This window comes from Dryobates pubescens, chromosome 16 (assembly GCF_014839835.1).
Source record: "Dryobates pubescens isolate bDryPub1 chromosome 16, bDryPub1.pri, whole genome shotgun sequence".
NCBI lineage: Eukaryota > Metazoa > Chordata > Aves > Piciformes > Picidae > Dryobates > Dryobates pubescens.
Genome location: NC_071627.1, coordinates 16,959,901 through 16,971,533, shown reverse-complemented (window position 1 = coordinate 16,971,533; position 11,633 = coordinate 16,959,901). Strand labels below are relative to the sequence as shown.

General features: G+C 43.4%; 1 protein-coding gene across 1 annotated transcript; it reads right to left on the bottom strand.

Moving 5' to 3' along the window:
• Positions 1–1,036: 1,036 nt before the first annotated feature.
• BNIP1 (BCL2 interacting protein 1) lies at positions 1,037–6,312 on the bottom strand. The gene is made up of 6 exons (XM_054168344.1): positions 6,206–6,312; positions 5,986–6,078; positions 5,616–5,707; positions 5,052–5,153; positions 4,183–4,301; positions 1,037–1,966 (listed from the first exon to the last, which is right to left on the bottom strand). The coding sequence occupies exons 1-6, from the start codon at positions 6,287–6,289 to the stop codon at positions 1,770–1,772; spliced, it is 687 nt and encodes a 228-aa protein (XP_054024319.1). The 5' UTR covers positions 6,290–6,312; the 3' UTR covers positions 1,037–1,769.
• Positions 6,313–11,633: the final 5,321 nt, after the last annotated feature.

Sequence of the window (11,633 nt, the reverse complement as noted above, 5' to 3'; positions counted from 1 at the left end):
AGAAACCTGCTTATAGGAAGATTTCTTCCAAAGCAAGGCTTTTCTTACCATTAAAAAGCACGTTAACTTTGTGCAGTGTATCTTTGTTAGCAGCTGAGTAACTCCTCTCTTACTCAAAACCACAAAAGGCACATTGTCAGCTTACTTCAGTCTTTGTGTAATTCTGTATCTCAGAAGAGCTATGAGGAGGGCTGCACTGAAACATGACAAGTGACAGGGAAGAAGCCTCAACCATTCTGCCTCCTGCATTTCCAGGGCCGGGAAAGGCTTCCCACTCCCATGCAGTGGTGCCCTCTGCGGGATGGACCAGTCCTAGTGCCAAGCTTTCCAAATCCCTTTTTACTGCCCCAGGAGAAAGGCTCTTCAGGCAGAGCCCTCAATTTTGAACTCCATTACAAATTCCAGCTTTTCTTGTTTATGCATTTAGCCACACAATCACCACTGCAACTGTTCAACCTATGGCCACTTCTGTACCTAACGAGGCCTGCAGCACCTGCCAGTTGTCACTACTGGCAACACCTAGTAAATGAGTGTTTGACAATGAGATGATCTACTTGTCACTTCTTTGCTCTACAGGCACTCTTGAGCACCAACTACAAAGGTAACATAGCCTCAAATCTACCATACTGCAGCTGGCTTGAAGTTGTATTTCTTAGCCTGTATGTAGCACCACCTTCTAAAAAAGATTAATCCCAGCTACTAAATTCAGGTGGTATTTAACCTTTCTGTGAGATTTTGTACACAGCTTTACCAGTCAGCTCCACAGAAGCAAGAGAACCATTTCCAGAGGGGAAGGTTCAAAAACACCACAGTGCAGTTTTTGGTAATTGAGGGTAACTATGTGGAGCATGGCAGGTTGGCATTTGTATTATTACAACAAAACAACTCCCACTGCTAAAGCACAAGGTAGGGAGGGTAATCACTCTAAAAGATTTTACTCAATGAGAAAATAAATCAGCTGCAGGAACAAGGGAAAAAAACCTTCAAAGATAAAACTTAGTAATAGTTTATATTTGCAAAATACTGCCAAGTGAAGTTTATAAAGAAAAGGAGCAAAACAAGCCTGATTTCAACAGGCTGGCAATGCAACTCCCAAATCTATGGTGTGAATTTATAGAACAAAAGGGGCTCCCATTTCTGCTTTGGTAAGAGCCCTCTCAAGGCCAGAGGAACAGAGCCAGACTGCACATGTGCTATGCTCCCAGAAAAAAATATCCATAAGAAACCACTACTGTTAAGTAGTGTTAAACAGAACTTTCACATGAGAAATTACTCTCAAGCCCTTTCAGTCCACTAGACTTAGTTTTTAAACAAAGCTCAGTTTACAATAAATAGTTTATTAATGGAATGTGTATTTCTCTCTTCCCTCCTTCCTTTTTCTCTCAGCACCTTACATGCTGACCTCAAAGCAGCTTCCAGCCCAAGCCAAGGACTAAAAATTAAATTAAAGGCAGAAGAAAAAGAGGTTGAAAGTTAAGACTGACACTTTTGAGTGCCTAGATCCTCAAGTGTTTGTCTGGTTCCCCAAGCCCACAGACAAACTGCTGTTCCTTCTTTCCACACCTTGATCTACCTGCCTCTTCCCAATTCGTGCTCATTTAATCTCATCTTAGGCAGGCCAGGTGCCCCATGGGGACAGCATGAAGTCACACCTGCTCTAATGCCCCTTCACTATTGCAATATGCCTTCATCATTTCATTTAAAAGCCCCACCATCATTATGCCATCTCTTTTTGACCTTTTCTAATAGTCCAGTTCAGCTTTGGAATTTTACAAGAATGGAAAAAGTCTTTTTTTCAAGATGTAGAGCACGGTGGCCAGGAACAAGGCGAGGGCAAGGAAGATGAGCAGCTTGTCCGTCAGCTCCCGGCGGTTGTACTTCGTGATCAGCTTTCGCCCCAGCTGGATCGTCCCAGACATGGACTTAAATTCTTCGTTTGCTTCCAGGATGGTTCGTGAAGAATTGGCTGAAAGTAAAAGGGGGCAAAAAAAACCCACTCAACATCAAAAAAATCAGCTGGTTTTGCTTCACAAATACATGAGCCAGGACATAAGCATGCAGTATTTGGCAACACAGATAGCGCCTGGGAGCTCCTTCTGGGTCACACTGACAAACGCAGACTGTTCTTGCAGAAGCTTTCACAACTTAGTAGCCACAATGTGCGAAAGAAAAATGCAAAGTAGGAGTACTGAATGGTTTAAAAGCCCTGCACCCTATCCCTGTGTGGTGGTTTTGAGCCTTAACTGGGAGTTAACCCACCACACCCTGAAATGTTCAATCTTTTAGCTTTCCGGATCAAATCTAGTTCACTTTTATGACCTAAGTCAGTGCCCACATGAGTTTGCTGGCAGCAGAGTGAAGTGAAAATGGAAGAACCACCAATTAAATGAGAGAGAGAGAGAGAAATCACCATGGCTGCCAGCAGCAGCTCCAGCAGCAGCAGGACACGTGCATATTAATTGCACAACTTAAAACTGTTCCCCCAGGCCAGAACAGTAAGTCCAAGTGATTCAGGTGAGGGTACAGATGTGAAAAGGCAGCATGCAGCAGCAAGAGACTCATTATTATTCATCCCAACCAATTTAGAGCTTTTAATAGTTCTTTTGGACTAACATAATTCTTTTGGGGTGAGGCTTTTTTTTTGGGGGGGGGGTGAGTTTTTTTTGTTGTTTGTTTGGTGGGGTTTTTTGTTTGTGGTTTGTTTTGCTGATGTTGGGGTTTGTTTGTTGGTTTTGCTGTTGTTTTCTAGTGAAAAAGAGAAACATTAACTAAAGGAAGCTGACTGGTCTCAACCAAAGACAGAATTTGAGAATATGCCAAAACAGCAAGATGGAAAATTGAAGCCTTTCAACTTCTCTTTCCTTGTAGGAAAACAGAACAAGCAAATAAATAGCTACCCCAAACTCTTCAGCCTTCCTCCTTCCAAGTTACTAAATGAAAGTATAAACCCAAGAGTCTCCTATTCCTTACATTACAGAATGCATACCCTGTATGACAGCAAGTGGTGCTGTACTGCTGTACTGAAGTGACTAAAGAAATGTCCAGCTCAAGCTTCTTGTCTGGTTCACAAGAACAAGCATAGCAGAAATATGTTTCTAATGTTCTGCAAACCATGATGAGGATCCCATCTTAAGAGTGAAAGCAGCAAAGTTGTTTCCCAATGTGAATGACAAAGCAGAGCTTCCCTGCTCCACAGATGTATATTCACTGAGGAGTGGGCTTGCTCAGAAAAAAAGGGAAATTCTATCTGAAGATTCAGAATCTGCAGCTGGGTTTTGTAAATGACCTTTGATGGTTTTCCCCCTTGCTGAACTCAGTCGGTGCGGTTCAGTCAGAAGCAGGAAGAAAAAGCGCCTGCCAAAGTTGTCTTTTTAATGGGAGAAGAAACATGCTACTTTTGCATGAACAAGCCATGCCCAGCTGCCATCCTCAGGTGGGGGCAGAAAGGAGGAGGGCAAAAGTTGCCTAATTTATCCGTGTCTTTAAACTGTTCTCTCTTCTGCCCAAAAGCACAGCTAGTAAGAGGCCCAGACAACACAGACCTAACTTCTAAATGCTTCATGAATCACCCGTCCTGACAGGTCATTTGATTTATTGTCTTAGGAGTCAAAGCCAAAGAACTGGGTGAAATCTTGGTTTCACAGTCTCTGCTGCTCTGCTGACAGAGCAAGTGACCTTGGGTTCAAGTCACTTGATCTCCTTGTCTCTTAGTCATCCCAGCTGGAAAGTGGGCAAAAAGAGTCTTCCAGCCATGCTAGATTTCCTCTGTGTATGGACTTGTACCTAGGCTTTTATTTTCTCTGCTATCACCAACTGCTTGCCAAGACAGTAGCACAGAGTTAAAGCAAACATGCTCTTAGCAGCATATGACCTCACACTGCTTTTACAATTGCTTTAATGTGAAACTAAACCAAAAGCTTCTCATCCTTCCCCCTTTTCCTACACTCTTTCCATAATCTTGAAACAGAAACCCCAGGAAACAGCTCCACATCAGGCATGTTATTATTGCTTTCTTTTTATGTCTGACTATTAGAGGCTTTGGACAGGTTCTTTAGTTATCAACACAGTACAATCTCCTACAGCAAAGCAGGTTGTCAGTTTGCCTGTCCCCATCATAAGAGAACTAGTGGAAGGTGCTTCAGTTGCCCCATCCATAACCAAACATCCAAGTAACATCTGTACCTAGGGTTTGCACAGTCTCCTCACTCTGCTGGACTTGCTGTGACATCATCCTGCTAATGCCCATCAGACTCTCTGTGATGTTACTTGCACTCTCTGCCAGACTTTCCTTTGTAGTCTTCCTGAAACAGAAGGAAAAAAGCAAAGCAGAAAGGGATAAAATTATGACTTTGGGTACTGTGGGGAAAATGCTGCTGCCAGGGAGCTTAAAACAGAGCTTGGCACAAACGTACAAAAGACACAACTAGTTTTCACTGCATGGGAAACTCAGATTATCTTCAGTGACCCATCAAAAAAAAACCTGGTTGCCCAGAGTGTTTGTGGAAGGTGTTTAAGACCAGACTGGATGAGGCCTTGGGCAACCAAGTCTGGTTGAGAAATGTCCTTGGCCATGGTAGAGGGGTTGGAGCAGATGGTTTCTAAGGTCCCTTCCAACCTAAGCCATTCTATGATGAAAACAAAAATCAGAAAAAAATTAGAGTCATGAACCAAAACAACTGCCAGTAGCTCAGAATCTCATGAGGGGCCATACTTCACCACTTCTTCACCCATGACTGTACAACTTCATAAGCTGATATGAAAGCACTGACAGAAACTACCACTGTGTTATCCTGGGTATCCCATTTGTGGTTCCACGACACTAAACACACCGAGTTTCCAATGCCAAAGGTACACATCCTCACATCCTGTCTTGTGCATGAAAAGAGCTTGCTTAATGATCCATTGCTTGTTTATAACCTTGACTGGAATGAATGTAAGTAGTTCTGAAGTCCATTAAGTAACTTAAAACCATTATGCCACTTCCATTTAAAGCAAGTGAATGCAACATCCACTGCTTAAATCTCAGATCCCACCATGGGACGGGCTGGTACCTTTGTCGTAAGGAGTCTCTTCCCTGCAGCAGCTGATCTTTCTCAGAGTTGTCAATAGCAATTTTGCAGGCTAGATTTGCCTTTCTCCAAGCTGCCTGATTGCTGAAATCACAGGAGTACAAAGCTGTTAACATGATGGTAACACCTTGCAAGTGAAAAAACATTTCACAAAGCAATCACCACTGTAACTGAGCACCCCAGATATCTGCATGGACTTTGCATTACACTGCAGAACAGCAATACCTTATCCTGTCATTTCGTTTCCTAAGTGTATCATTTATGAAGCAAGGGAAGGAGAAGCTGTGCCAGCTGTCAAATGACAGACTCTCAAGCCACCTACTTACATGCTTCATTGCTCAAAGGACCAGACCATGGTTAGGGAGTCTGGACAGGAATGGGGAAAGAAGGGAGTCCTGCTTTTTCCATCCCTGATCCTCGCTCTTGGGTAAAACAGCACAGTGCCAGGGACCATATTGGTAAAGCAGGATTCAACAGACACTGTACAGAAATGGGATTATTTCTGGTTACAGGGAGCCTGTAAACAGCACCAGCTGCCCGACCCACCTGAGCATTTGTTTCTTATGGTTTTCCACTTCCCGCAGCAATGCTTGTTTCTCCGACTCCTTATCTTGCTCCTTGGCCATCTGTTCAAGCTCCTTTGGCAGAAAGTAAAACCACGAAAATCTGATCAACAACTGCTGCCACCTGCAACTCGCACAACCCACCCCCGGCCAGGGAGCGAATTAACAGCAAACTGATTCGATAAACTAACAGCTCCCCGGCAGGGACTCCCGGCCAGGGAATGAATTAACCGAAGACCGATCCCATGCACTAACACTCCACGGCCGGGACTCGGAACAGCCCGCAGGCAGCCCAGGACAGGCCGCACGGTGCGGGACAGAGGAAACAGCCGATCCCCGCCCGGGAGCCTCACCTGGATGCGGCCGCGGAGGTGGCGGAACTTCTCCTTCACGGCAGCGTTAAGCTCCGTGAGAGCACTGAGCGGCCCCGGGCAGTCTCGGATGTCCTGGAAGACAACGGCCCCGTCAGCGCGGCCCGCGGCAGGCCTCGGCCGGCCGGGGCTCCCCGCACAAGGCGGCGGTGGCTCCGCAGCCCCGGCAGAGAGGACCCGCCGCAGGAGCGAGCAGCGGTACCTGCACGGCCGCCTTGATCTCCAGGTCGAACTTGACGATCTCCTGGTGGCAGACCCGCACCGGCACGCCGGCGGCCGCCGCCATCTTGGGAGCGGAAGCGGAGGCCACGTCCCGCCGCCAGCCCGCGAGCGCCCTCATGCGGGCGACCAGGAGGCTGCTGCCGCCCCGGGGCCGCCTTACCCAGCCCACCGGGGAGAGCGACGGCGGGGCTCGGCCTGAGAGGGCAGGGGGTGCCCAGCCCCCGCGCTATGGCGAGCGGCAGGCGGCTGTGCTGTTTAGCAGCGTCGGCCCTCTGCTGCATGACGCGTATCGTGTGCCCTTGCGGCTGCCTGCGCTGCAGCTCTTGCAGGTCTGCTGGGTAGTGAAGCGTTGGTGCGTGCAAGGCCTTAACCCGTGACAAGGTCACGTTCGCCCTCGTGAGCTGTAACCAGGGCACAAAGCGGCACCTGCCGTGACACCTGGAGAAGAACGTGGCAGCAGGGCTGCACCAGCCTCAGAAGCTGCCCGCTTTTATATAGAATTGAATTAATCAGGCTGGAAAAGACCTTGGAGATCATTGAGTCCAACCTATCACCCAACACCATCCAATCACCTAAACCATGGCACCAAGCGCCCCATCCCAGTCTCTGCTTAAACACCTCCAGTGATGTTGACTCCACCACCTCCCCGAGCAGCCCAACAAATCCAACAAACCTCCCAAGGGTGCTGTGTGGACAGGCCTAGACTGATAAGGTCTTCAACCCAGTGTGAAGAGGCTGGGAGAACATGAGATACCTTTATGACCCATAAAAAAATCCCCCAACCAACCAAAAAAACCCCACAAACAGGGAAGACCATGCCCTTTCCCTGCTTTTTCCTACAAACTCCTCCCCTGGGGCCCTCTCTTTCCCCTCTCTCCCCTCAAACCTTGCTGCGCAACAAACCAGGTGTGGACAAAGCTTGCAGGTGTTGAAGCTGGAAACGATTTTCATGGCCACTGCAGATGGCCAGTCAAAGGACCTGCTGGGCTGCAGTCCAGGTTCTCCTGCTGGTCCCACCATGCTGACCTCGGGGGAAAGGTGTTGCCTTCCCTAGCTGTAACCCTTCACAAGAGACAGCATCAGGAGACCAAGGGCATTCACTATCCACATACAACGATTCCAGACAGTATTTCCTCCACAATTTTTATTTTAAATTACAAAGGATGTTGCATACATTGATGAATTTGTATCTGAATAGAAGTGCTAGGGAGCGAGGGTGACAGAGTAAACAAAGTCAATAGTTTAATTGTGCCTCTTTAAAAAAAAAAAAAAAAACAAAAAAAACTGCACAACTATTAACCAACATTAAACATTGCAACTCTTAACAGATCATGCTTTTAACAAGGTAAATTTATTTTCTAACAGAGACAAGACTTTCAGTAAGTTTTTCTGAGCTCCAGTTGGAAGTTGATTATAGGATATCGAGGACAGCATTACAGTCATGACCCCAAGCACAGGCAGAACAGGATGCCATGTTTTGTTCAAAATGCCTTCTTTTTTTTTTCCCTCCCTGTCGACCACCTACATCTGCATGTGCCATCAGCCTTAAAGAGTTCACTCAACCACAAATACTGAGCAGCAAGTTTCATCTGGATGTAATATTCTGGAAGGATAGCTGATCCAAATCACAATGTAAGACTATCCATAAGAGAGATTAAGAAAACTAAATGCTACTACTAGATTCTCTTGCTTAATCAGAGGATTTTGACGAAGCAGAGTGTGCTATTGCCAATACCAACTCAAATCCAGAAGTTTTCCTTACAGCAGCTAATTAACTCGCCCAAATTTGACTCACACAGGCACCCAACTACAAAATATTCTTAAGTCAAGGAAAAACTCTGCCACACTGACGTTACCTGTAAAGTTTAAAGGTCTAGCTTTAATGGGAAAAAGAAAACAAACAAAACCAAAACAACAAAACCCCCAAAGTGTGGCTTAAAATAGCTTCCCCTCCACTTTTAGCTCCAGAGCTCATTAGAAAGACAATAAATGCATAGTCAGTATTTGCTCTTGTGGAAGTCCATGAATGTCTAAGAGGCTGAGGATTATAATTCAGTGTGCACACACTCCTCCTTATCATGCTAGAAGCACTGGGGGAAAAAAACATGGCATATTGTTAGATGCAAATTGTACAGAGATAGAGACATTTTTGTATGCTGCGAAGAAGAGATAACCTAAAAGTGCCATCTTTTATTAATGACATTTAAGAATCCCAAATTATACTGGGAGATATTCAAGAGTGGTGTTTTCTCAACATACTAATGCCCTTAATACAGTTACAAGAAGAAATCAGTCACTGAAGCAGCGACTGTTTGAAATGTACTTCACACAATCCCTGGGGTAAACAAAACAAACCTCAGCTGTGTGCAAGGCTGTGTTAATAAGCCAAGACCACATCTAGCAGCACACTTAACTGGATGAGTCCAACTGAAGCCTCCAACTCAAAAAGAAAGTAAGAATCATGATTAGATGCACTCTGGAAATTCAGGTCTGAAGGCCAAATACAGATGCTAACATTCACGGTATGCAGGTACGTAGCTGTGTGATGCCTCAACAGAAGTTCAGGAAGACTAGCAAGCACGTTTGAGGAACAGAATTGCATTTGCTATTTCTGCTGAAGGCAACTTGTATACAACCCTTTGAAATTCTCCTGATAAAGCCTTTTAGAGCTTTAAAAAAATAGCTATGTTTTAAAAGATTTATGGAAAATAAAAGCACATCCAGTCTTTATATTCTGTGAATAAGCTAACTGTTTTATTAATAAAGGCAAATATCAGATAAATATTAAGGGGGGAAGGGGGGGGAGGGGGGGATTTCTTAAAATAAAATCAAAACTGACACCACTGTTTCAAAAGTGTCTGGTTGCTTTTAGGTTAGTTAAAAGACTCCTCATCTATTTTAGGGTTTTGTCTGCTTGTTTGTTTAAAAGGAACTTTTTCCTGGCCCTCTTTAGTGTGGAACGAAGTCTTATCTATAAAGGAGTAGGAACTGAACACAAGCTGAGGCTGACTCTCACTTCAGATTTACAGCAACGCAACTTCATGAAATCACAATGATTTCAACTGGTATGCTAAGAAAATCCAGCCCATCCACACGTAAACATAGCTTTAGTAGCAAGTCTCTCTCATCTCAAACGAAAAAAAAGTACTCACCAAGTATATGTGTTCAATAAACCATAAAAAGAAGCATTAGCAAAAGGGGTTTTAGGGCTAAAAAAACCCCCACCCTTCATGAGCACCCCCACGTTTTGCAAGGCCATTCAAAAACTGGTCTTCCATATAAATACAAAAGGACTACTACTGAGAGAAACTGGAATCAGATCTATCCAGACTTCCTTCAGGATGCTTTTATCAGTTCTGATTCAATTTCAGGAGGGTTAGGTTTGAAGAGTTCAGAGGGAATGAAAGACATTTAGTTCTAGATGTACAAGTAAGGCACAATATAAAGCCACATCATCATCTGTCATGAAGTAGGAAAGGACGAGAAACATACATGGTACAGTAGAACAAGCAGTCCATCAATTCAAAGTGTGGCACCTAAGGTCAGACTGACGAGATCTCAACAAGAGCAGTTATGACAGCATGCTTTTAATGTGGAAACAAATTCTAGAGAATCCAGTGTATCAGAGAAAGGAAGAGCTTCTGTTTGTATTAAATAAAAAAAAAATAAATCATAATAATAAATGTGTACTTGTTTTTGGATATAGGATTAAAAGTGAATATTCACAATGCCTACACTCAAAAACAAACCAAAGGAAAATCCAGGACTTCATTAAGATCCACATACCATGTATGAACACTGAACATCTTTAGAAAATGCTCTTCCCTAAAGATCACCCCAAAATGCATGCCACAATTGCCAAAAAACAGAACATGTACATTTGTTGGTTGGTTTATTTTTTTTTTTTTATACCCTTATTTTTTGTTGTTGTTGCTGTTTGTGATAAGTATACACACTAAATGTATATATTTTAATGACACTAGAGGAAGCAGATTGTTACTGGCATTAAAGTACAACCATTTCTAGACGGTTTAAATGCCACAGAGTCCCCTGGTTAAAATGTAAAGCTGCACAGCTTGCCTATGTCACCTTTATGATAAAGTTAAACCAGCAAAAGGTCTTATCTTTACTCTACATTTTACTGCCAGGTTTTATTTATATCAAGTATCGCTGCAGCATTCTGACCAGCCCAGAGTTAGCAGCAAGTGGCAGGAATCATATAAAATGCAGTTTCTTTTTCTTTTTTTTTTAAACTTTTCTTTTTTTTTTTTTTTTCTTTTTCTTTTTCTTTAATCTTTTTTTTTAAACAAAGTGCTTTTCTAAGATATACATACATATAAATAGTTACAAAATAAAGTGTCAACATTAAAAAGCTCAACTATTTCAAAGCTTTAACTTAAAATAACACATAGAAAACACTGAAATGCGAGGGTATGGAATTCACTAAAGATTCAAAGTCTACTTTGAAATGCTAGACCAAAATCATAGTCTGGTTTTCAGACAAAAACAAAAAGCTATAAAGTTGTACTTGCCCAGTGTTTCTGAGCAGTGAAAAAAGGGGCTTTTTAATACCTTGTCAGTTAATTTGTCACAGAAGTTTTTTTACCCGATTGTAAAACTGCTGTCTTAACGTTTAGAAGTGCTGCCTTGTCTATGCTGTTTGGCTATAGCATAAGGACCTCTTGTATCTGAGCAGTGCATTAACACCATTCATCGGAAAAGAACAACAGTATTCAAATCTGGGTACAGACATGGCCTTAACTTCACGAGAGACATTCGTTGTCGGGGTTTTATGGGCCATATGCATCTCCAGAATAACTGCAACATCGGCAAGAATTACAACAGGAATACATCTGACCCACTGTGTAAAGCAGCAGCCAACTCTCACCTCGCCCTAACCACCACCACCAAACCACCTGAAATGAGAACACCCATATTCCACTCAGATTTTCCAAGTTTTAAGTGGATTTACAGAGTTTTGCCTAAATTGCCCTGGGTATTTTTCAGTCTCTTGCAGGAGAGACTTTCTGTACAGCTCAGTAGTGGTATTTTGGCCTCCTCCTCCCTTTTGAGTCTTCCAAAATATTTAGATACAAAGTAAGCTGTGTGCACACTCACAAATACGTGGCAGGACTGCCACCTTCATCGGCCACTCTTACTGCACTATCACCAAGTCAGACTTTTTATATTACACGCTTGGATATAAAAATAATCTACTTATAAACAAAAAGGAATCACAGTACAAACAAACTTAGACAAACCAGAAATGGAGAAATCCCCCAAAGGGAGTGGGGAGAAAGCCTTCATGGACTTTTGCATTTTTCTTTTTCAGCAGCTACATTTGAAAATATTTGGTATTTCTATTTTCAGTAAACAGTGTTTTGTCATCTTTAAATAGGGAGAGAAAG

Coding starts and splice junctions, on each gene's coding strand:
- BNIP1 (XM_054168344.1), bottom strand. CDS start 6,289: ATGGCGGCGGCCGCCGGCGTGCCGGTGCGGGTCTGCCACCAGGAGATC. Junction 6,079..6,205: donor AGATCAAGGCGGCCGTGCAG/GTACCGCTGCTC, acceptor GTTGTCTTCCAG/GACATCCGAGACTGCCCGGG. Junction 5,708..5,985: donor ACCTCCGCGGCCGCATCCAG/GTGAGGCTCCCG, acceptor TTTCTGCCAAAG/GAGCTTGAACAGATGGCCAA.